Genomic DNA, 25,000 nt, shown 5'->3' on the forward strand with positions numbered 1-25,000 from the left:
GAAGAAAAATAATTGTAATATATTAATATTAGAAAATATCGAGGTAATTCAATGTTATACCGCATAACATTATGTTAGTACCATGCTACGCTATGACTACACTGCGACTAGAGTGATCTTCGTGGTTGCAATCACGACAATGAACACGCACCCTTCTGATGCGGCAAATGTAGCTGCAGCTACATACATACGTACATACGTACATACATATGTACGTACGTACGTACGTACGTACATACATACATACATGCATACATACATACATACGTAAGTACATACATATATAACGTAGACACATACATAACGTAGATATATAACAAAGGATAAACGTGTATACTACGCACAATTCCTATCTAGATAGGAGTAAGTGTACGTGAGGAAGAGCGAAGCTAATACTCACGTACGTACGCACATAATGTATATACATGCATTAATACATATACGTACCACCCCCATTGCGATATACGAGGTAAGGGAAACGCCAAACATTGCCGATGCCAACGGCATACCCGATGCAGGATAGAACAAACTCGATGGGGTTGGACCATCCACCTCGTTCAGTCGCTGGTAGTTCCAGCAAAGCTCCACCAACCCCAAGAGAAACCCTCTTTGCCTGCCAATAACATGGACTAGGTTATATTTGCATCATATAAATTATCACAAACTCGACAAAGGTAGAGAGGATCGACTAAACTTAAAGGGTAAAGAAAAAAAAAAAAAAAAAAAAAAAAAAAAAAAAAAGGGAAAAAACAGCAATAAAGACTAACGAATCAAGAATTATTGTAAAATATAAATAAAAAGATATAGATAAATCATACATACGTATCTAAGTAAATCGAGAATTCTCAAAGTGTTAAACGTATGGACAAGAAATTTATGTTTAGTTAGATCATGAAGGGCTAACTAAGGTATTTACGTAACGAGATTAATCGAACCAACCAAGAATTTATCTTCAAAGTCTAATACGATTCGAACGTCATTAATTTAATCTAATTCGTAACCTCAAAATCTATATGATAAGGTATATATATATATATATCTAACGAAATAACATAAGATTCATATTCTTGACGAACGAACAAAATATATTTTCATTATGTCTTATGCGATCTAACAAAAATTTACAAATTAAATCTATCCAAATATGGTGTATATTTTGACAAGGGAAAAAGAGAGGAAAGAAAGAAAAAGAAAAAAAAAAAGAAAAAAAGAAAAAGTGAAGGGAGGGGGGGGAGGGAGGTAAGGGGGGAAAAAAAATAGTAAAATAACAAATCACACTATCGTAATATCGTTATGTGAACTGGAATCCTATTATTAATAAAATCTATCGAATACACCCGTTCGTTATTTGAATCGTTATTTGAGTCTCGAGATAACGGTCGTTGTTTGCCTCGGGCAAACAATTGCAACGTGTCATTTTTATTCGTCCGTTTAAAAACAGAATAAATATATATATATATATATATATATATATATATATATATATGTACACATATATATATGCATATAATATAATGTATATATTAATTTAATATATTATAATATATATTGTAATATATTAATTTAAAATGAATCAATGAATCTTCAATATACGTACCCCATTTATTTTACTCGTTCGCTTAGGAATTATATTTTCGGGATCCATATTTGCAAGAAAAGTGAGAAAAGAAAGATAAAATAAAAATATATGTTGAATATTAAAAAGGCACAAAATTGAAATATATTAAGTTAAGTTTGTGTTAAATGTTGTATTGCCAGCCTCACACTCGACGTGGATCTGCGACATTGACCACAATCGCTTCGTTGCTTATCCATTGAAAGATTGTAATATGACGAAAGATATCGCAATGATAATTGACATTATCTAAAGAAGGGTACGAAAACCACTTGACTTTTCTCTCATCGTTAAAGAATAAATTTCGTCCAAATAAGTAAAAGCATCAAAATAAAAAGAAAAAAAAAAAAATATATATATATATATGTATATATATGTCTAACAGATCGAATAAGATGATAGGATAAGTAATGAATTGATAGAAAAAAAAAGATAAGATATATTTACTGAACGAAAAAGATTTTTTTTCGAAAAACATTCTCTCCATCTCCCTCTCTCTCTCTCTCTCTCTCACTCTCTCTTTTTCTCTCTCGCAAGTACCTTCTTTTTCTTTTTCTTTCTTTCTTCTTTTTTCTTTTTTTTTCTTCTTTTTTTTTTTTTTTTTTTAATTAGATTTTATATTAACGTTAAGTGAAATCGATAAATCATTGTCACGATAAATCGCAAATCTTTTTAAAAGAATGTAGAACACCCGAGTTCGTGGTAAAATTCTGATTATCTCTTATCGCGACTTTAATAATATCGAGAGAATTCAAGTGGTATACACTCTCGTTGTATTCTTAAAAATTAAATTCCCTTACGTACACCCACTTTCTTTCACATTTACATCGCATTCTACATGATTTCACGTTATCGCCTTTTATCATCTGAATTTCAAATGCAAACCCAAAAGATCATGAGATTTTTGTGAATCGAAAAGTGGTACACACTGTGCATACACACAAAGAGAAAACTTTTCTCTCAGGTTTAAATGGGAGTTGTTCGTATATCCACGATATCTCGATTTCTTATGAGCGTCTTTAACATCGATTACTCCGATAAAGATAACGATATAATGCCAAAGAAAAATGAAAAATTTTTGCACCTGAAAGATCTTCAGCAAAATGAAAAATAAAAAAAAAAAAAAAGAAAAGAAGAAGAAGAGAGAGAGAGAAAAAGAGAATAAAGAAAGAAACACATTGGAAAGGTATAAAATATATATTGCATAACATACATACAATCAGATATTTCTATGTAATTCAAATTAACACGTATCATATAGTAATCAATAAAGATAGTTTATCAATTCTTTCTCTCTTTTTTCCTTCACCAAGTTTTCCTTTTATCTCCCTTTTCGCCCTTCAATCCATTCTTTGAAATTTTCAACGTTGGAATTTACGTGGACGAAAATTCGATGCGAAAGAAAAACCAAGCAAAATGGGAATGTAGTATTTCACAGGCGAAAACGTTGAGTGGAAAAAACGTTTATACTTGGAATAGAAAGGGAAAGGGAAGAAAAAGGGATATGTGTGTGTGTATGTGTGTGTGCGTGTGTGCGGGTGGGTGTGCGCGCGCGCGTGTTTGTGTGGAATGAAATAAAGAAAGAAAAAATGGAAAAAAGAAGGAAAAAAGGAAGCAAAAGAAAAAGAGGGAGAAAGAAAGAAAGAACAAGAGAGAGAGAGAGAGAGAGAGAAGGAGAGAGTAAAAGAGAAAGAGAGAGAGAGAGAGAGAGAGAAAGAGAGAATGAAGATACAGAGACCGGAAAAGAGATGATCTCGCTATCTCTCGATCGTGTATGTGCGACTGTTGGGATAGAAGGGACCAGTTTGAATAGGAAAGGCGAACAAATCTGCTCGACGAGTTCAGGGATAAAAGGGACGTTTTGCAAACTTGGTTTCACTCGCACGAGAATATGTATGTGTTAGTATATATATATATGTATATATATATATGTGTGTGTGTGTATGCATGTGTGTATATATGTATGCGTAAAACGAGTATTCGTACTCATGCACGAACACGCCACGAATCATTCACGATTGCGCAACAAACAAACAATAGCACGTTGGCTTACAGATTATAAAGATCACCTGGCAGCCCGCAAATTCACGAATTTGTGGCATGCAAAATGCGATATTCGTGTCTAACCGATTCTATTCGTTTTCTATTGAAGAACGAGCGCAAGCTCGTTTTGTTTCGTTTGAATTTGATATTGGGGGGAAAATAAAAAAAAGGGAAAAAAACAAAACAACAGAAAGAAAAAAGTAGAAAAAAAGGAAAGATGAAAAATGAAAAAAGGAAGAAACCGAAGAGAAGAGAAGAGAAGAGATAAGATAAGAGAGTGCACGCTTTACGTTTATCCGTTGTTTAGATGCTATTGTAAAAAAAGAAAAAAAAAAAAATAATAAAAGAAAAAAAAAATACAACAAAAAGGATTTAATAAATTGCACGTGTATTTTGTTAAATATTAAAATGATTCGTAATAACGATAAAAATCTATGATATATAATATTTAATAATACAATGTAAATACATGTAAACATATAAATAAATATTTATATATTTAGAGAATATAATAATCAAACGAAGTAATTATTAACTTGAACAAAATGTATTTAAATCTATATATGTTGGATTTAATTGATAATATATTAAAAATTATCATTAATTATACGATTATTGTTCTTTCAATAATGTTCTTTCAAAATTATCTCAATGATAATTCTCCTTTATTTCTTCAATTATAATTTACAAAATAACATTAACCATTCGTTTCTATATTAGTCGAATTGAAATAAAATACGTATGGATGGATAGATCGATAGATAGATAAATAAATAGATAGATAGATTGATTGATTGATTGATTGATAGATTGATTAATTGATTGATGACTAATACGATATGATCCATTATAAAGCCTAACAACTATATGAATTATAATAGAAATATTTTTCAATTATATATTAATATATAATCAATATTATAGAAATGATTCTCGATGATTTCGAATCAAAGAACACTAACAATTGTAATACCATCTATCCTAAGTTTACATAGATCCCATTATCAGTATTAATGTTTGTACGTTTGCTAATGCATACGTACATACATATGTTTTTCCCTCCGGAAAACGTAACCAACAGATGCGATCAACGTTACCGATGCATTAGCTACTAAATCGCAAAATCTATCGGGTTTCCCAAAGTCAACTGCAAACCTAGTCGATGATATTAACAGTACCGACCATAACCGGAAAGTATATCTTGTATTAGCTAACTTGCCATTGGCCCAACTTCTAACTATTTCTAAGCAACATAATATATACTATCTATGTATCCGTGATCACGTGTGTTCATTTCCAATTTTCTAACACGTAATTCAAGATTAAGGGATGTTTGTAAAGAAGTACAAGGAAAAAAAAAAATAAATAAATAAATAAAGAAATAAAGAAATAAATAAATAAAAAGAAGAAGAATTAGAAGAGGAAGAAGGAAAGGAAAAAATTAAGATCACAAATTTCTTTATTGATACGTTTATACGTCGAATAAAAATGTGAACAAATTGCAAAATCGCACGCTCGATCGAACACGAACTCTATTTTCATTCCCTCCCTTTCTCTTCTCGAAGGAGTGAAAGAAAGAAAGAAAGAAAAAAAAAAGAGAGAGAGTGAGAGTGAGAGAGAGAGAGAGAGAGAAAGAGAAAAGAATAAAATCACACTGTTTAGATTTGTTTACATAAGTATAAAATGTTTCAATATGTACGTACGATATAAGGATTACTTATCTCTCATTCTTACTTTCTCTCTTTTTGACCTACATAAATTTTTAAAATTACATTGAAGTATTCCATACCAAACAGATGTGCTTTTAACAGGTGCTATGTAAGGGTATTTCTGACCTACATAAATCCTCAGAATTTGGGTTGGACGATCAATAATAGACAGGTGTGTTTTCGATACCTACCGTGCAAGGGTATCTCTGACCTACATAAATTCTCCAAATTACATTCGAAGAATCTATATCGAGCACAGATGTGTTTTTATTAACAGGTATCCATGTACATACATGAATATGTATGTATATATATATATATATACAAAATATAAGAAAGGTTATGCCTGACCTAAAAAAAAAAAAAAAAAAAAAAAAAAAAAAAAAAAGAAAAGGAAAAAAAAGAAAAAAGAACGAAAAAAAAAGAATTGTATCCCTCTTGGACTAACAATAACCATCGTTTAATATAACTTTTTTTTTCTCTTTTTTTTCTTTTTCTTTTTTTTTTTTTTTTTTCTTCTTAGGAAATATATCTTAAAAAAAGATATATTCCATTCTCATATGAATTTCATGTTATAAAATTAATAGACATTAATCTGTTTGAAAAGATAATAATACTAATTCGTAAAGCTTTCGAAATAATATTATTTGTAAATCACGTTAATCTTTGAAAAATTCTCCGTTTTAAAATTAAGTACTAAAGAAAAAAAAAAAAAAAAGAAAAAAAAAAAAACTGACCAGGGATAATATCTATGGTTACGGATCGATATGCAAATGTTATGTCACGCGTACGAAGTTAGTTCTTCCGTTTACCAATCTATGGGAAATACTTGAAACAGTTAAAATGAGATAAACAAGGAACCAACGAACTAAGAGGTAAACACGACGCTAATGATTTCGTTTCTCTTAGATCGTCAAAATACTGTTACCAATTGAGACAACTGCATGCACTTCTAACGTAACAGGTAGTTGCTCTAAAGAAATAGGGACTCTCGTTCATGCGAAACAATATAGTATATATATATATATATATATCCTATATATATATAAATAAATAACTTTGTCAAACAACAATAATAGTCTTCTTGTTAAATATGTTCTTTATTTTTAAAGGAAACAAATTAAAAGAAAAAAGAAAAAAAAAAGAAAAAAAAACGAGAAAAAAGAGAGAGAGAGAGAGAGAGAGAGAGAGAGAGAGAGATAGGAAGAAATATTATTCTCTTTTATCGTTTATGCATGTGTAATTAATGTACAACGGAACAAGCATTAAAGATTCAGTAACTTTGTGAGCTTAGAGGTTTTAATCTTTTTTTTTTTCTCTTTTTTTTTTCTCTTTTTTTTTTTCTTCTTTTTTTTTTTTTTTTTTTTATTCCTTTTAGATGTAAAAGAGAGAAAGAGAGAAAGAGAGAGATATATATATATATAGAGAGAGAGACAGACACACACGATACAGTGAATTTAATAGAACCGTGAAACTTTTGCTCTATGATAATAAAAGCGCTTGAAAACGATAATCGTCAGAGCGAACGCTCTCTACTTGGAAATGAAATGCTATCCGTTTTACCGTCGTTCCTACGACGTTACTTTTGACGATTCGTTTCCCCTTAACGGATACGACTTTAGGACGATCAATGATTAAAGGATCTGATACAAAAAGCTATCTAACGTCGGTTTATAATTTATTTTTTTGCTTCGTAAATCTATATTGTTTGTTAATTGTATCTTAAAATTTTTAATAAAACACGAAACACGTAAAATATATGCTATATAAATCGGTATACTGTATATCTCATGAAACAAATAATTGTACATTTTTAAATTACGTATTTTTCTTTTATCTTTTTTTTTTTTTATTTTTTTTCTTTTTTTTTTTTTTCTTTTCTTTTCTTTTCTTTTTTCTATTATCCAAATCTATGTGTTCGATTTATAAAAGTTATCCGTTGTATTTTACTCTAATTTATGTCGAGTGAAATTAAGTTTGCCGTTGGGAAACATTTAAGCTTAAGTAATGCCATCTCGCGTAACGATATATCGTTCTTTTGATGAAGAAAGGGTTGCATCGCAAAGGTGTAAGAACTATCGGTAACGAATAATCTTAACAAATAATAGTTTTAAATCTTTCGAGTATTTGAATATTATGTTTGAAAGTATATTTAAATGAATTTGATATAGAAAATTGTATAATTAATTGTATTATTAATAAAATGAAAATCAACTGTTTTAAGTATTTTTCACGTGGTGCCATCTTGTCGACGATATAGGCATTTTTCAATTCACGAAATTCACTACTGTAGATAATACATATATTCATCCTTTGGACAATTTCAGGTACGATAGAAGAATGAAATATAATTGCATGCATTCGAACACGAGATGGAAGCACTGAATTTTTAAAGAGAAAGAGAGATAATAGATAAACAGAAAGGATTGCACTTAGGTGCACCTTGATACATACGATTATGACAATTCACAATTTGTATATATTTTCAAGAAATGGCTTGTTACTATATTACGCTGAATGGAATAGACTGAATAAATCTGGAATTACAAAAGAAGAGGTATGTTTTGAAATATGTCTATTTGGTTAATTGAAAAATATTATAAGGTTAAAACTTTTCATATATATATATATATATATATATATATATATATATATATATATATATATATACACATATATATATAGGTCTATATATATATATATATCATTTTGTTTTCTTTTAAAATTAATGAATAATATTTAATGAATAATTTTTAATGAGAGGATTTTTTATATTTATTTATTTGTTTTTTAATTTTAATTTTAGGAAGCAAAATTAATGTATGGAATGCTATTCTCTATAAAGTCTTTTGTAAGTAAAATATCACCGTTGGATCCAAAGGAAGGATTTCTGTATTATAAAACAAGTAAATATACTCTACATTATTTTGAAACACCATCTGGCTTAAAGTTCGTTTTAAATACAGACAATGCAACACAAAATGCAAGAGAATTGTTGCAACAATTGTACCGTGAGGTAAATAATTATATAATGAAAATATATATATATATATATATATATATATATATATATATCAAGAATGAAATTTTAATCTCTTATGTATTTATTAAATACACTATTATTTTTCTCAGGTATATTTGGAATATGTTGTAAAGAATCCTCTTTGTCAATTGAACGAACCTATTCAGAGTGAATTATTTAAGTTAAAGGTAGATGAGTTATTAAAAAAATCACCATTATTTTTAAGCAGATCATTATAGTCAATGAAATTAAAAAATATACTTGTACAATTAACGTTGTAAGATGTTATTATTATGAAAAAGTAATTTTTTTTTTTTATATATAGTACCTTATTCATTTTATATATATTACGTTATAACATATGAATTAAACGCATAAGAAAATTAATTGAAAATAAACTGTGATTACTCATTGTATTTTAAAATTATTCTTTAATTACATTGCACAGTATACCTTTAATTTTACACATATTTTGCTATCTATTATCTTATTATATTAGAGCTTGCACTATGTAAAACTTCCAGGTCTTATAACTTTTGTCCATACATTATTATCTTTCAATATTTTTAACAAATATGAGTGTCAAATATCGAATTATACATGCTATGAATGATAATTTTATATGAGACTAAAAGACAAGTGTCCTGCTATATGTTAATGATGAAATACAGATATTAGGGTATGCAAATTCTTAATCTTTTAAATGGCCATTGTGAAAAGTGTATTATTAATACAATTGAATGTTATACTTTAGTGATACTTAATTGATATTTCAGTCATAATGTATATAGTAACTTAAATTTTCTTTATCAGAACGAACTGGTAGTTTCATTCGTTTTAATATTCTAAACGTTTTTTATTTTTTTCCTCTATTTTTAAACATTTGCGAAAAGTCAAATTTTTATATATAAAAGAAAACAAAAGAGAAGAAAAGAAGAAAAGTAAATACGTGCGAACGAGAGAAAAGTTTGAAGTTATGGCACAGCACTTCCAAAATCTGTAAATGGTATAGAAATAATATTAGTAAATTCAATATTAAATTATTGTAAATACATTCAGAAATGTATGTTTCTATACGGAGAATAATTATCAAATGATATTATATAAAGCATATCTTTCATTTTTATAATATAATACTTATCATTTCAGTATTAATAGACACTACCCCTTATACACGATACCTCTGTTCTTTTATCTAAAATCACTCTCTGCTGTTATATATATATATATATGTAATTAAAGTATAAATTTATAGGCAAGAAATATCAACGTAAATATTGATCCTATTAAAAAGCAAAACGAGATTATACTGCGCATTGATGGTATAATATAAGAAAAAGATAAAGCTATAATAAAAGAAAATGCAAAATACTAATAAAAGAATTTATAATTCTATGTATATATAAATATACCTTTAAAGAATAGCATATATGATGTGTGTGTGTGTGTGTGTGTGTGTGTGTGTGTATAAAGGCATATCTACAATACCTCCTTAAGATTAAAAATTATGGAGTTACTTTCATCATTACCAGATCACAAAAGGTTCTGTAAAATGGGAATGATCAAAACTAAAATCCAAGTGATGTCATAGTCAAGAAAGAAAAGAAAAAAGAAACAAGAGCGAAGAAAATAAACAGATCGTTAACGAAAAAGATCTTCTGGTATATGTGGAAAAAAAAGAAAAAAAAAAAAAGTTTAGCTCTAAAATGCAAAGTTTATCCTATTTTTAATATAAAACTCATTTTAGATGATCGTATATACATACATAATCTTACTTATTTTCTTAATCAAAAAGAGAAATTATTCTGAATCGTGAATTAGGAATAAAGCTACAACAAAATCGAAATAATAAAACCTTATAATCAATTCAATCGTCGAGTAACGAAATACGTAATTTTTTGTTTTTCTTTTTCTTTGTTTTTTTTTTGCTTTTTTTTTTTTTGTTTTTTTTTTTATCAGGTATAAAACTTATACTCGATCCGGGATATATATGGGCATACAATAAAAATACCACATGAGATTATGACTTTCATCATTTCTAAACTCTGGATTGCAATTATAAGTATATACACAGACGTATATATATATAAATACATAACACATGCAGGTACGATAGTGTACAACTGCACAGGGGGTGAGGGGGAGAAGATGGTACTGTTTATTGCAAAAAATCGATTATTAATTTTTTCTTTCTTTCTCTTTCTTTCTTTCTTTCTTTCTCATTTCCTGCTCCCTGCATTACGCGTATAGTATTATTATAGTGATACGTTTTGTGTACATGACTGTACAAATTACGTGATTAAATTTGCGTATTATTATCATACATTATGCACTAAATTGGTGCATATGTAAAACGCATCCTATATATATATATATAAATATATAAATATATATATATATATATATATATATATATATATATATGTATATATGTATATATGTATATATATATCCAGATACTTCGAGAGACGTATGTATATTGCTACATTCGTACTCAGTCTTCGTTTTTTCTCAATATATCTTTTTTTTTTCCTTTTTATTCCTTCTTTTTTTTTCATTTTTTGTTAATTTTTCTATTTCTCTTTTTTTTTCCTTTGTTTTGTATTATTTTTATTTCGTTTCTTGTTTTTTATTTTTTTATTATCATTATTTTTCTTTCTTTCTTTCTTTCTTTTTTCTTTTTTTTTTTTTCTTTGTTTTTTTTGTTAATTCTCTTTAAGACTGTGAACTTTCGTTCCTAATACGTTCCTCGTCGCAAGGAGCAAATGCATGACTACTTCCAGAATTTTGTAATACAACGGGGATCGGTTCTTCTATTACCGATAATCTCTTTTCACGATCCGTAGATACCGTCGAACTATGAAAGAAAACATTTCTCAATGTAGCAACGTTAATGCGTTCTATGGATGGATGATCCTCGATCGAAGTATCATTATTCAATTCTTTATTTGAATTCCTACGAATATGAAGAATAATATTATAACTAATTAATTAATAAAACAATAATCTTATCGATGATTATTAAGCCGATGATAAAACGTACTTTGATAGCTTTTGAGTTTCTAAATCCTGTTCTACCTCTTTATTTCGTTTCCGTCTACCACCAGTCCTATTATTGGCATTGCACTGTGCTCCAGTACTGGTTTGGTCTCTATCCGCCTCAATAAAACTAACGTGATCGTCGAACCGTACACGTTCAGATCCACCATCTTCACCACATACGGTCCAATTGCTCGAATCGCTGTGCTGCCGATCCAATGGCGGTTTGCGACGCGTACGTTTAGCTAAACCCGGTACTACCTCCTCTAAAGAACTCAAAGAAGTTGCTTGCCCAGCTGAGTCCATATGACCTCCGGTATTAGAATTTCCTGTATGATCTCCCTCAGTACTTCTACCACCGCTAATCGAGTTACTGTCCATCTAACGTGTTCGATACAATCATTCAAGAACAATGCGAAAAAAATCAAATATAATAAATAATAAATCAAATCTAATGATTATTTTATCATTCAATTATAATTATATACCTTGAAGTTAAGAACAGAACCTGATAATGCTCTAGTCGATGCTGCTCCATCGTCGAGAGCTATAGAAGCATTTACAGACTTTTCGGATAGGCTTGTAGCAGCCGATGCTGTTTCGCTGCATAAACTACATCTTTGCGTTGAAGTTACATCTGCCTGGACTTCCAATCTATAAAGAGAGAAAAAAAAAAGAAAAGATAAATAGAAAAAGAAAAAGATATATATATATACATATACACATATACATGTAGAAAAAAAATTAATTATTAATATTTAAAAAGAAATAATATTATCATTTAATTATATGATACCTCTGACCACCGGGAAGAACGCTAGAAGCTATACTTCCTGCTAGACTGGTACCAGCTAGAGCAACATTGCTCGCGCTCTCACGATCATTTTCTCGGCCCAATTTTTCCAATTGGCTGCCGCTACCCAATGATAATGATGCTTCTCCTATAGAAGGATTACCACCACGATGACTGGCTACGTCTATCGAGGCAGCGTCTAAACCGTAACACGTACAAATATTTCATTGATTTTCTTTTATTTTTTATTTATTTATTTGTTTTTTTTTTTTTTTATTCATTTTCAATTGATATATATATATATATATATATATATATATATTAATTATTAAATATTTACCACCAGCATTACGAACGCCCAAGGCACCCATCAATTCGTTTTCATCATCGAAATCGAATCGGACGCCGGTACCATTAGTGGATACTCCACAGCCACCACTACGACATAAAGAAACCGGAACCACGCCGTAGACGTAGAACAAAAGAATGGGTACACCAATTCCAACTGCTAAGCCTGCCAATACAGGCGATACTAAAACCTGAACAAAGAAGACACAAATTGTGAGGTCAAAGAAAAAAAAAAAAAAATAAAAAAAAAACAAAAAAGAAATGATCATATTTATAAACGTACATATTGCAAGAGAAAAAGAATTATCTAGATCGTTCAAAGATCTTAATTAGAAAAAAAAAAAAAAAAAAAAAAAAAAAATCTAGACCAATTTATACTTCCAATTGTTACTATAACGAAATATATGAAAAAGTTATATTTCGTTTTTATAGAATATCGGTATAGAAAATTTGGAACAATTTATCAGAGTTTTTGAGATATTGCAATTTTTTTTTCTTTTTTTTTTTTTTTTTTTTAACGATTGGAAAAAGGAGAAGAAAAGGAAAGAAGAAAAGAAAGAAGGGCTAAAGAGAATCGTATAAGAGCTTGTTCGTACTACAATGAATCAATTTTCTATTCTTTTTTTTTTCATTTTCTTAATCGTTTATCGTAAGCAATTCATAGGAATGTACGTTTTGATTGATTTGTAAAATGTTGAAGCGGTTCAATTTTTGTCCGTATACTATTACTTCTAACTTATTTACACATCCATCCATCCATCCGTTCCCTCGTAAATTTCTTAGTTTTCAATTTTATTTTGTTTACTTGAACAATTGAACGTCGATTGGTCATGATTAAAATACTTCATTATAAGAAGATGAAAAAGCAAGCAAGAGCAATCGGAATCATTTGGAAACGTCGTCTATGCAATATGGCGATCGATTTTCCTTCTTTCTCCTTTATTCTTTTCCTTTTTTTCTTTTTTCTTTTCTTTTTTTACCGAACCATTTTTTCTATCGACAAAATCGTCCAAAAACTTGTCGAATGAATGATTTGAATTATATAAGATTGAGGACAGTGTCGCGTTTTAATGTTTAACTAAGTACAACATGATTAAAATGTTTCATCTAAGAAAATGAAGAATCAACAACAATCGGAATTATCTGGAAACTTCGTCGATGCAATATGGCGATCGATTTTCCTTCTTTCTCTTTTATTCTTTTTCTTTTCTTTTTTTTTACCGAATCATCGCATGTGATTTCTTCCATTGGAAAAATCGTCAAAAAAAATTGTCGAACGGTTGATTTGAATTGTATACGATTGACGACAGTGTCGCGTTTTAACGTGTAACTAATTACATACATATGTATGTATATGAAAACATATGGGAGCCATTGTAGAAGACGATAAAATGAAAACGATTAGAAAAAAGCTATGATGATCCGGTATCGTTTGAACGAACGAGATGTTTTTAACGTATACATATATACAGATATATATATGTATAGATATGTACAAGTTATATATATATGGATATACATACATATATATATATATATATATATATATATATATATGTGTCACGTATTGGCTTCATATCAGTTGTTTTGATAAAAATTGACGATCATCCATTATCAAGTGGATAGCTTGGTTCATCAATTAAACCGTGCCGACAGCATGAGGGTTAAAATGCGTATCTATACAAGAAGAAGAAGAAGAAGAAGACTATTCATATTACCTATAAAAAACAACAACAACAACAAAATATGATACGATGAATCTTGTCAGAATGAAAAGAGGGTTCTCCTGATGCACTTTTAGTACATTTCTTTTTTTTTTTTCATATTCGTTACCGCGCTGTGGTTATACGTATATACAACAAATGTAAAAACATCAGTAGCAGCAGTAGCAGTAGCAGTAGCAGCAGCAGCAGCAGCAGCAGACATATATATATGTATGCAAGCGCGCGCGCGCGCGCGTGCTCGTCTCCAGCGATATTGGATAAAGTGGGGGAGTATGCCGCGATGGAAGGAGTACAGAATGAAAGGATATTGATCGCACGATGAGAGCTAGTACGCGCATGGCAGATCCTTTCTGTCCCCAGCCTGCGCAGGCAGCGGGACTCTTTTCCATCCGAAGTCTGATAAGGTTGATAGGCGAGAGAAGGAATAAGAGGTTAGAGAGATCGTGTCATTTGGTACTTATCGAGTTTCGTGTTTTGTACCCGCGATCCAAGAAGTAAGATTTTTGATAACAGGAATAGAGAAATAAAGAGAGAGAGAGAGAGAGAGAGAGAAAGAGAGAGGGAGAGAGGGAGAGAGAGAGAACGAAAAAAAGAAAACGAAAGAAAGGAGAAAGAGAAAGATAGATAAATAAATAGATAGATAAATAGACAGAGAGAAAGAGAGAGAGAGAGAAAAGAGGAATTTGATAGACAGGAGGGAGAAAGAAAAAGAGACGGAGAAAGAGAGAGAGAGAGAGAGAGAGAGAGAGAGAGAGAGAGAGAGAGAGAGACAGAGAAGGGAATGATAGCGCTTCGCGCCAAGGGTGTGCCGTGTTACGTCTGAGTCTGTCAGAAGTGTGCGAGATGATAAGATATCCCAAAGAAAATATTATAAAGTTCGATTTTTGTTAAGTCTAACGATAAGTGAAAAAGAAAAGGGAAAGAGAAAGGAAGAAGAAAAGAAAAGAGAGAGAGAAAAAAAAAGAAAAAGAAAAAAAAAAGCGAAAGAAAAAGAAATTAATACAAGTGTCAATGTGTTTGTTGCTGCTCGCCATTTTGTATTAGAAAACTTTTCTCTCTATCTTTCTTTCTCTTTGTATTTGTCCGGTTTGTCTGCCTGTTTGTCTATTTGTCTGCCTACCTGTCCTGAGTGTCTGTCTGGTTGCCTGTCTGTCTATCTATCTATCTATATCTATCCCCCCCAGCCCCCCTCTCTTTCTCTCTCTTTCTCTCTCATTCTCTCTCTCTTTCTCCTCTTTTTCTACTTTCTGACAAGTTGACAAGTATATATATCCTGATCTTTGGATTGATCTAGATAAAGGGAATATATTGTATAGAATTTAGGGATCATTGCCCTTTGAGAGAACAATAAATAATGTCAGACTGCGAGGACAGCGAGGATTCCTGCGGTGAGGAGGAATTGGTTCCTAAATGGGAATTACGAAAGGAGTGGCTTGAAGGCATATTTGAAAAGCATTTTGAGGAACCAGTTAGTAATCTTACGTTAACCAATCTCATTCGATAATCATCGAGATGATTACTAATTTAAAGAAATTTTGACAGGTTTTTGTACCTGAATTCAAAATCATTCCGAGATGCACGTCGAACGACAGTGTTCTAAGCGATGTCACTTATGCCGAAGCTATAGTCTATTCTAAAGTTGTCCGGCGCAGAATAGGAATCATCATCAAACGATTACCGGACGATCCCTTCAGTCGTTTCTTCGTGACCGAGGGTCAATACGATCTACGTGAAATTAAATTTTACACGCAGGTGAGTCGAAATCCCCTTAAATATATATTATTATTGCGAATGAGATAATTGTATTTATATAAAAAAAAAAAAAAAAAAAAAAAAAAAGAAAAAGGACGAAAAACAAAACAAAAAAAAAGGAAATATTTCCCCATGCACTATTATAATTTCATTTCAGATAATACCGGACTTGAAGAAATTTGAAGATATACATATCAAGGGAGATCGAATAAGTCTGGAAGAAATGTATGATAATTCATTGAAGGTACCAATATGTTATTACGCTCATTATAGTCCACCTGGAGGAACCGATGATAGCCCTGTACCACCGGAATCGATGTTGGTTTTATCTGATTTTGATGCAACGAGCATTAAATTCTCCGAAGGATTGACATTTGCTGAAGCAAAAGCTGCCTTGGATTCTATAGCCTCGATACATGGTCTATCGCTCAGCATGAAAATTATAGACGGGAAACCTTTGCCGGAACGTTACCCATTCCTATTTCAAAAGGCCAAAGCGACAGATTCTTATCAACAAATGGTAGAACGAGGATTCTCTCAATTGGCACGCTTTTTAGAACGTGTGCCAGGACTCGAAACTGTTCTCGAAGCTCTTATGGCACTTCGACCAAAAACCAAAGACATCATCATGACCCTTCTTGCTCCAGAAGGTCCATTAGCTCTGATCACGCATACGGACTTCTGGTGTAAGAATTTACAATTTCATTATGCCCAGGAACGTACTACATGTTTCATTCTCGATTGGCAAATGGTTGCTTATAGCAGACCAACGAACGACGTTGCATTATTATTGTTAAGCTCATTGCCAAGCAAATTGCGCCGAAAACACACGGAATCTCTTTTGGATTCATATTGGATCGCTTTAAATCGTTCCTGCTTCCTTTACGGAGTTGATATACCAAAAGATCTTGGATATACGAGGAAAGATCTCGCTAAGGATTATAGAAAATCTCAATTATTGGCATTATTACTTTGTATTGGATCTATAGATATAGCTTTGGGACATCCACAAACGGAACAACGTTTAATCGATGTACTTCAAGATCTTCATAATGATGGCATATTAACTGAAGAGATTGCAATAACGACGACAGAAGCGGAAGCTTAAACGGCCTTCCTATCAATGGAATTATAATTTCTTCCTATTCCAGTGAAAAGAAAAAGAAAAGGGGGCGAAAAAAAAAAATAACATATAATACACGAGCCAAGCTCTTCCAAATGGGCCGTAGGAAGGTTTGTACTTCCAAGCTCTCTCGCTTCGAAGATATGGTAGCAGAATTTTTATGTCGATGTGTAGACTTTAATGCCAGCAATGATTATTAAAGCAGTATTAAAGATCGGGCAAAAGTGTGATAATCGATTACATGAATATAAAGGGCAGTACCGTATCTCTTCTTTTTTTTTTTTTATTATTTTTTTTTTTTTTTTACCTTCATGAAAAGAAAAGGAAGGAAGGAAGAAAAGAAAAAAAAAAAAGAGAGAAATTGAAAAAAGGAAGAAGAAGAAGACAAAGAACATGAAAAAAAAAATACAAGGATAAAAAACTGGGTCAAAAACTAAGGATAAAAAAGAAAGAAAAGAAGAGAAAAACGTTCAATTGAAAAATTATAAAGTGCGTAAAATATGAATTTGATGAGGATGTCATTGAACCGACGGTAGATTTAACATGCACTACTTTCATATTCCTACCATGTGCTGCTCTGCACGATCTTCTAATTCACGGCACAATTTAATGAAATCGATATAGGCCATAAAACTCATTGATATACGATTCGAAAACGAATGAGAAAATATACATTTAGTAATGAATGCGCTTTTTTTTTTTCCTCAAGCATAACGTGTAACATTAGGTATTAATGAACTTTTTATCGACAACCTTATATATAACATTTCGCCGATACTTCTGCTACTGTAAACCTTTTTAATAACGTACCATGTATGTGTATATGGATTGAGTTTTCAAACATCTATATATTAACGACGTGCTATTTTTCTGTGCATCAAATTGAAATGTGTTTATTAATATAATATTTTATATTCGTTAATAAGAACGAAACATTTGTTAGACATCATCCTAAGAGAAAATGATAATAATGCTATTTATGGGTGCTCCTTACTATTTATGGGTCAAATACATTTCCTCACCGATCATATTATTCTAACGAATTAAAGAAAGAAAAAAAAAAAAAAAAGAAAAAAAAAATATATATAATAGATTAATCTGTTTTGTAAGCTAATTTCTTATGTTAATTAAAAAGAAAAAGAGAAAGAACAAAAAAAAACAAAAAAAAAAAAAATACCACATTTTGTTTCAATATAAATAAAATATACTTCGATGTTGTCATGAAATATCAAGCCTCTTTAATACATGTATGTGTGTGTATATATATATGTGTGTATGTGTATGTATATATATATAGATATTATACACGTGTATATATATATATATATACATATATATATCCACCACGTATCTCTGATCATGGAGATGTTTCAAATTAAATTAAAGATGAGATGTCAAAGTAGAGAATAAAAATAATATTGATTAAAAAAAAAAGAGAGAGAAAAAAAAAAGAAAGAAAGACAAAATATAAGACATTTTTCAAACTTACCGATGCAGTAACACCACCTGCAATAAAAGCATTTCTCTTGTGCTTGTTGGCTTTCTTATACCTTGTGTATAATTTTCTTCCTACCCATACAGGAATGCCTATAACAAAAGTACGTATAAATATAAAAATGTGTTAAATTATACATATATACGCGTATGTTATAATATTAATTAATAAAAAATTAATATTTACCGATAATCATTGCAGGGACCGCTATACCAGCGACAAGAGCAATTCCAACAGGAGCACCAACAAGAGTTCCTAATTGCCAAAGAATTTTCTTCTTTCTGGACCATGGCTTTTTACCCCAAAAAGTACAGCCAGAAGGACTGTTAAAATAATAATCGAAACAGTTTTCAAATTTATCGAATATTTTATCGAATAAAATATAATTAATATAGATATAATATTAATACCTTAGATAATGGAGATCACTGATTTCTTTCATACAAAGCCAACAAAATTCGGCTCCGCAAACGGCACATGTCATATGATTACAACTTCCATCGTCCATTTTAACGATAAGAGCTTGACATCTTGGACATGGTTTAATATCATCTCCTAAACACATAAAATAAAAATATATACATACATATACATAGTATATATATATATATATATATATATATATATTTATAGAATAATATATTTATAATTATAATTATTAATGATATAATTATAATTATATATATTTATAGAAATGAAAAAAAGAAATGTTATGAAATGAATACATACTGTGTTGTGAATCACTTTGACTGAAACTAAGCGAGGAGCTACGTTCATAATATTGTGAACGCTGTGCTCTAGCTGCATCGCACGTTTGATTAGGATGCCATCGTGCTTTACAATGATAACAAAAGTATGAATCGCAACCAGGTCGTTCGCATCGTAATTTTGGACATGAAGCACAACCACTGGCAATTACAGCAAAACTGCAATCTGGTGCAGGACACCATCTTGCGTCGGGTTCAACAGCGAGGACTCTTCGTACCATAAAGTCCTCATATTTTTCTAATTGAGCTGAATCGTTTAGGATCATTCGAATATCTGTTGACAAAATGAAAAAGAAAAAGAAAAAAGAAGAAAAAAAAAAGTAAGAAAGAAATTTGTTATACAATAATCTTATATAAAAAATGCGATATATATATATATATATATATATATATATATATATATGATATAATATATCGTATAATTTGTTTATTTTAATACAATCATTTTTACCATTTGGATGAAGTGGTTCTGAACATACGGGACAAGCTATATTAACCCTTGACTCTGAAATCTCAATTTTAAGATATTGTTGGAAGCAATCATAACAGGTACGATGATGACATGATTGTATTACAGGAAATAATTCGATCGGTAGATCGGCTAAGCATAACGGGCATTCCATTAATCCGCTTTCATTGCTCTGTAATTTAAAAAAAAAAAAAAAAAAAGAAAAAAAAGAAAAAAAATGAATAAGAATATTGTAGGAATATTGAAATTATCTTAATTTTATTAAGATAATTTATTTTCTATATTTTAATATTAGCCATAGAATAATTCTACAAATTAGTATCCTCCAAGATTCCTTCTCAGTTGCACTTGTACAGTTCTATAAATACCTTTCCGGCAGAAGAAAGTACAGAGCCTTTGCTGGAAGCACGTTGTAGGTCTATGTTGTAAAATTGATAATGGCTTGAACCATTACTTACTCTGGCTTCAATAAATACTCTACTGCTCGCTGGATCTTTAGCTGCAAAATTGAAAAGATGAAAAAGAAAAAACAAAAAAGAAAAAGAGAAAGACAAAAAGAAATGAAGAATATATTTTATGATGGATTAACGGTATGGAAAACAAAAAAAAAGAAAAAATAGTAAGGAAAAAAAAAAAAAAAAGAACAGAAAATAAAAGAATAAGTGACACGTAAAGAAGATTAATTACCTTTAGTATTGTTTCTGTTGCCTGAACTAGGGGCACGAACTATTCTTCGACCAATCAGAGGGCTCGAATATAATAATCTCCTTAAGGAAAATCGTGGAAAGCGTCGAGCACGTGGTGGTGCACCATTACAACCCCCAGAAGCATTATCGTTTTCTTTGAACATCTTGGAAGTATATAGAGTAATAATACTGCTACAATATCATTCTTGAATTCAGTCAACTAGATTTTAAAGAGGATCTATGATAACAAAAACAATAATAAGAAATAACATGTCTTAATTGTTATTCATTGAATTGATTAAAATTAAAAGTATTTCCTAATATGTTCGTAATTAAATAATTAACAAAAATGGATAATTTCTCATTCAGTTTGTACGTTAAGAAAAAAAAAAAAAAAAACAAAAAAAATAAAAAAAAAAAAGATAAATTCTATCGTATTTAATTATACGACAAAAATTGTTCTTTTTTTTTTCTCTTTCTTTTTTTTTTCGATCGTGAGACAGAGATAATTATATATATATGTATATATTACGTATGACAATTCGCGGAAGGCATAACAAAGTAATTTATAAAATTGATGATTCATTTTACGTGAAATTCTTGCGATAAGTTATTTATAAATCAATATGTTAATTACGTTAAAAATTATCACTTGTATATGCATTTATAATTAGCAATTTAAATATAAATGGAATATAAAAAGTTCGATCGAAATGCGAAGTAAGATTTAAAATTTTAATTTCAAATATTAGCGGGTAATATACTACGTATATCAATTGATTATATTATTTTATCGATTATTACTATTACTAATTTTCTCGGAATGAAAATATGTTTATATACATCGAATATTTCTCTTTTTTTTTTTTTTCGTATAGTTTCTATTTTCATTTATCCTTTCTCCAAGAAGATATAAAAGAACTATTATCATTGTGTCTCTCTCTCTCTGTCTTTTTCTTTACGATTTCACCGCGCGTTCACGACACGCATGAATAATCAGTATGTCGAAATGTTAAAAAAAAATCACGTAATGAGAGATGATTTCGACACGCTAACATTCATGAGACATTGTTCTTGACACATGTTTTTTTTTCTCTTTTTTATTTTTATTTTTATTTTTATTTTTATTTTCCTTTTCCTTTTATATATATAATTTAGCAACGTCTTTTAAAAACGCATTCGTTATCTTATAAAAATCAATGCATTTTATACATTAATAATTTATTATTATTATTAATTCTTTTTCCCCCCTTTTTTCTTCATTTCTTCTATTAAAAGATTACAGTATAGAAGTAATGACACAAGCACTGTTTATTTTGTAAGAAAACAAATTATACTCTATTTGTTTACAACTTGTATTTATCGGGAGACTTGAAACTTTGTATAAAAAAAGAAAAAAAAAAAAAAAAAGAAAAAAAGAAAAAAAAGAAAAAGAAAAGAGAGATGTTTACGTACTATCTCAACATTTATACGATTATCATATTATCTTATTTATACGATTTTATTGGAGTAAATGATGTATCGAACCAGTTATCCGATTAATTTATTATTACGAATCGAAGAAAATAATTTTTTCTTAACATTCTACGCAGACGCAAAAAAAGAAAAAGAAATAAGAAAAAGAAAAAAGAAAAGAAACGATAGGCTATTAAATTTTCGAACGTAAATAATAAATAATAAAAATTATATATATATATATATATATATATATATATATATATATATCACAAAAATATTATCGAACATTATTCGAGAATCAATCAATCATGAAAATAAACGTTTATTTGATAAGAATATTATAATACAAACGCGCCATTTGCATAATGATCCAAGCGAACAGGTAAATTATGCGATACTGTATGTGGACATAATGTAGGTGTAATATTTTTGGGACAACATTGAAATTCTCGCGTGGAAATCTTACAATGACAATCTTACAATCAATGAAATCGATTAATGAATGAAAATATGAATTAATAAATCGGGAACAAATTAAAAAAAAAAAAAAAAAAAAAAAAAAGAAAGAAAGAAAAAAAAGAAATAAAAGGCAAAAATAAAATAAAATGAGAGAGAGAGAGAGAGAGAGAGAGAGAGAGGGAGAGAGAGAGAGAGAGAGAAAAAAAATAGAAAAGAAAACAAAAGGAAAAGGAAAAAAAGAAGAAAAAAAATAATAATTGGACGCAGATGACTAGCATTAACGATGATGATGAAGAAGAAGTAGTAGCAAGTATCTAAAAGCGAGGAATTCGAAAGCATGAAGTATAACCATAATTAATTCAGAATCAACTCACCTCTTTTATCTGTACGTTCGTATGATAATGTGTATACACTGGAAGATCACAATATTATCAAGAAAATCTTTATTAAGGCCAATTAATTAACTTATTTTTACTTATTTTGTTGGTTAAGGATATTCACTTGACATAACAGCTGACTGGATTCCGATTATGGTATTATCATTGGTTGTGTCATATATTAGAACTGAAATGGAACATATGTTTTATGAAGCTCGTGGCGCCACCATAAGAGAACATTTAACACTATAAATTATTACTATCAAAATTATATATTGAAAAACCATTGATATTTTAATATGAAAAATTCTCAATACAATTCATTTATACTTATATATACATATATATGTGTATATATATATATATACTTGAGATTCTAATCTATAATTATTTCAATCTTTTACTTTTGCAATATTAATTTATATTGTGAAATATTTACAAATGAAAATGTACCTTTCAATGGAAACTACATCAAATCGAAACGTCCAATAATTTCGTAGGATTTCTACGATGTTGCATGCCAATTGGACGAATAATTAAACGCGTCTTTGGGAATGAACAAAAAAAAAAGAACCAGAAAAAAAAAGAAAAAAAGAAAATCTAATTAACCAATCGAAAGTAATAATAACAAATAAAAAGATTATTATGAAAAATAATAATATACACATACAAACAGATATCACAAATATTCGAAAGAATAAATAATGACCGAATTATTATAAAATATTTGTATAAATTCAAGAAGTATATGTCAAAGAGACAAGCTCCTTTTCCCGCGCATTTTGTTTAAATTTAAACGAGATGTGAATATTGTTATTTGTTTTAAAAATGAAATCAGCGTAATAAATTATTTACATAAGTTATTATTATAAAATTGATGTTTTTCAAATATTTTACACATCGAACCTTCCAAATGATATTTTACTTCGAATCTAATACGCATACATGTAAGAAATGTTAATAGATAAAAGGATTTGCATTCGTGGATACATCATTGTTTTTTTTTTCTTTCTTTTTCCTTTTTTCTATTTTTTTCTTTTTTTTGTTTTTTTCTTCTTTTAATTAAGGAGAGGTCACCAAGATTTCGTTTTTGTTGTTTGTTTTGTTTTGTTTTGTTTTTTTTTTTGTTCAATGTACTAATGAGCAGTCTATGTACAGAAATGTTTTATTCTTAAATTATGCACAAATTGCAATCAATACAAATGTATCTGAAACAAGCAAGTTGGGGGATATCTCAGTTTTTGGCTACCATAAAAATATTCAGATTATATGGCAGCTGTTTTGTTAGGTGTCAATGTGTTGCATCAACCGCCATGCGTTTTTGCAAAATCCATGAGACACGTCCGATTAGTTGTTGTCATATCCGGAAGAAGAGATAGCTGTTTTAAATTGATAACTGAATCTTGAATATCACTGATAATCAATTTAAAACAGTTGATCATATCTATTTTATAGCTTAGTATAGTAAAGCTAGTTTATTTTTTTCAGACATCCACATTTCGACTAAGTAGTATTATAGTAATAAAGGTATGCGCTAAGTCTGCACTTCAGCTAGATATCATAAAACATGTATCATTCCTTCTCTGGCACATCATACATTGGTATTACTAAGTATACGTTTACTTTCTTTTTAAATCATGCGAAACAATGCAGAAATGAACTTCGTATCAAATTCTAATACTTGATATAGTATGCTTATACTGTAGTAAAAAAAAAGCTAAATCACGTAAGAAGTGTACTCAGAAATAAAGTCTAATTCCTTGTGCACACCTGTTTGTGTTTTCCCATAATCAAAGAAGTCATTTTAGCATTCATTGTGGTATTATTAATCAACACTCAGTATTGAAACATAAAAATCTAGTGTCGTTAACAACTCTACTAATAACCGTAAACCAAGAAAAAAAAAAAAAAAACTCAAATCTTGTGAAGTAAATAGAAGGAACATCATTGGGAACACCTTTGAACCAGGATTTCTTACAGCTGCCGCCCACCATCGTAAATTTAACAATGGAATTCACTTTCCTAGTATCTCATTAAATTTCATCGGAGTTATGACGCTAAGCAATGTGATTATACAAATTCATCGTTAATTTTCATTAAAGGATCGGTAATCATTAAAAT

At 29.6% G+C, this 25,000-nt stretch overlaps 5 protein-coding genes across 15 annotated transcripts in view; 2 read left to right on the forward strand and 3 right to left on the reverse strand.

Moving 5' to 3' along the window:
• The window catches only part of LOC124429183 (sodium-dependent proline transporter-like), a 14,821-nt gene extending 12,905 nt beyond the window's left edge, over positions 1–1,916 (reverse strand). Inside the window, exons 1-2 of one of the 3 annotated variants that reach the window (XM_046974109.1) lie at positions 1,598–1,916; positions 448–613 (exon numbers count right to left, since the gene is read on the reverse strand). In XM_046974109.1, the coding sequence (XP_046830065.1) occupies positions 448–613; positions 1,598–1,645 (214 nt within the window). In that variant the 5' untranslated portion in view covers positions 1,646–1,916. The remainder of the gene's footprint in view (positions 1–447; positions 614–1,597) is intronic. The other 2 variants (XM_046974107.1, XM_046974108.1) reach the window with 2 other exon arrangements.
• Positions 1,917–7,752: 5,836 nt separating this feature from the next.
• Positions 7,753–8,805, forward strand: LOC124429007 (trafficking protein particle complex subunit 1). Its single transcript, XM_046973667.1, has 3 exons — positions 7,753–7,924; positions 8,174–8,383; positions 8,500–8,805. The coding sequence occupies exons 1-3, from the start codon at positions 7,826–7,828 to the stop codon at positions 8,626–8,628; spliced, it is 438 nt and encodes a 145-aa protein (XP_046829623.1). The 5' UTR covers positions 7,753–7,825; the 3' UTR covers positions 8,629–8,805.
• Positions 8,784–23,047, reverse strand: LOC124429004 (E3 ubiquitin-protein ligase RNF19A-like). 3 transcript variants are annotated; one of them, XM_046973661.1, is made up of 13 exons: positions 22,877–23,047; positions 20,587–20,805; positions 20,268–20,398; positions 19,882–20,071; positions 19,393–19,704; positions 19,074–19,218; positions 18,850–18,986; positions 18,658–18,755; positions 12,562–12,760; positions 12,225–12,420; positions 11,917–12,082; positions 11,433–11,809; positions 8,784–11,345 (listed from the first exon to the last, which is right to left on the reverse strand). In XM_046973661.1, the coding sequence occupies exons 2-13, from the start codon at positions 20,747–20,749 to the stop codon at positions 11,105–11,107; spliced, it is 2,355 nt and encodes a 784-aa protein (XP_046829617.1). In that variant the 5' UTR covers positions 20,750–20,805; positions 22,877–23,047; the 3' UTR covers positions 8,784–11,104. The 3 variants fall into 3 exon arrangements, with proteins under 3 accessions (XP_046829617.1, XP_046829618.1, XP_046829616.1); XM_046973662.1 differs by having other exon boundaries at positions 20,358–20,398; positions 20,587–20,823; XM_046973660.1 differs by having other exon boundaries at positions 20,587–20,823.
• LOC124429006 lies at positions 14,648–18,394 on the forward strand. Of its 3 annotated transcripts, none has more exons than XM_046973663.1 (4): positions 14,648–14,787; positions 15,588–15,761; positions 15,836–16,045; positions 16,203–18,394. In XM_046973663.1, exons 2-4 carry the CDS (start codon positions 15,648–15,650, stop codon positions 17,151–17,153), a joined length of 1,275 nt encoding a protein of 424 aa, XP_046829619.1. In that variant the 5' UTR covers positions 14,648–14,787; positions 15,588–15,647; the 3' UTR covers positions 17,154–18,394. The 3 variants fall into 3 exon arrangements, with proteins under 3 accessions (XP_046829619.1, XP_046829621.1, XP_046829620.1); XM_046973665.1 differs by having other exon boundaries at positions 14,680–14,787; positions 15,610–15,761; XM_046973664.1 differs by lacking the exon at positions 14,648–14,787 and having other exon boundaries at positions 15,033–15,761.
• Positions 23,048–24,026: 979 nt separating the features above from the next.
• Positions 24,027–25,000, reverse strand: part of LOC124429089 (synaptic functional regulator FMR1) — a 13,265-nt gene continuing 12,291 nt past the window's right edge. For all 5 annotated transcript variants that reach the window (XM_046973906.1, XM_046973911.1, XM_046973909.1 and 2 more), the window contains one exon: positions 24,027–25,000. This exon is cut by the window's right edge and continues 1,505 nt beyond it. The gene's annotated coding sequence lies outside the window, so the exon portion shown is untranslated.

The sequence above is a fragment of the Vespa crabro genome, chromosome 14 (genome assembly GCF_910589235.1).
Source record: "Vespa crabro chromosome 14, iyVesCrab1.2, whole genome shotgun sequence".
Classification (NCBI taxonomy): Eukaryota; Metazoa; Arthropoda; class Insecta; order Hymenoptera; family Vespidae; genus Vespa; species Vespa crabro.

Bases quoted from the DNA above. Each gene is read 5' to 3' on its own strand.
- LOC124429006 (XM_046973663.1), top strand. From the start codon at position 15,648: ATGTCAGACTGCGAGGACAGCGAGGATTCCTGCGGTGAGGAGGAATTG. The intron at 15,762-15,835 runs GTTAGTAATCTT...AAATTTTGACAG, and splicing joins AAAAGCATTTTGAGGAACCA to GTTTTTGTACCTGAATTCAA. The intron at 16,046-16,202 runs GTGAGTCGAAAT...ATTTCATTTCAG, and splicing joins AAATTAAATTTTACACGCAG to ATAATACCGGACTTGAAGAA.
- LOC124429004 (XM_046973661.1), bottom strand. From the start codon at position 20,749: ATGTTCAAAGAAAACGATAATGCTTCTGGGGGTTGTAATGGTGCACCA. The intron at 18,987-19,073 runs GTATTAATATTA...TTATTTTAACAG, and splicing joins AGTGATCTCCATTATCTAAG to TCCTTCTGGCTGTACTTTTT. The intron at 11,346-11,432 runs GTACGTTTTATC...TCATATTCGTAG, and splicing joins GAAACTCAAAAGCTATCAAA to GAATTCAAATAAAGAATTGA.
- LOC124429007 (XM_046973667.1), top strand. From the start codon at position 7,826: ATGACAATTCACAATTTGTATATATTTTCAAGAAATGGCTTGTTACTA. The intron at 7,925-8,173 runs GTATGTTTTGAA...TTTTAATTTTAG, and splicing joins CTGGAATTACAAAAGAAGAG to GAAGCAAAATTAATGTATGG. The intron at 8,384-8,499 runs GTAAATAATTAT...TATTTTTCTCAG, and splicing joins TGCAACAATTGTACCGTGAG to GTATATTTGGAATATGTTGT.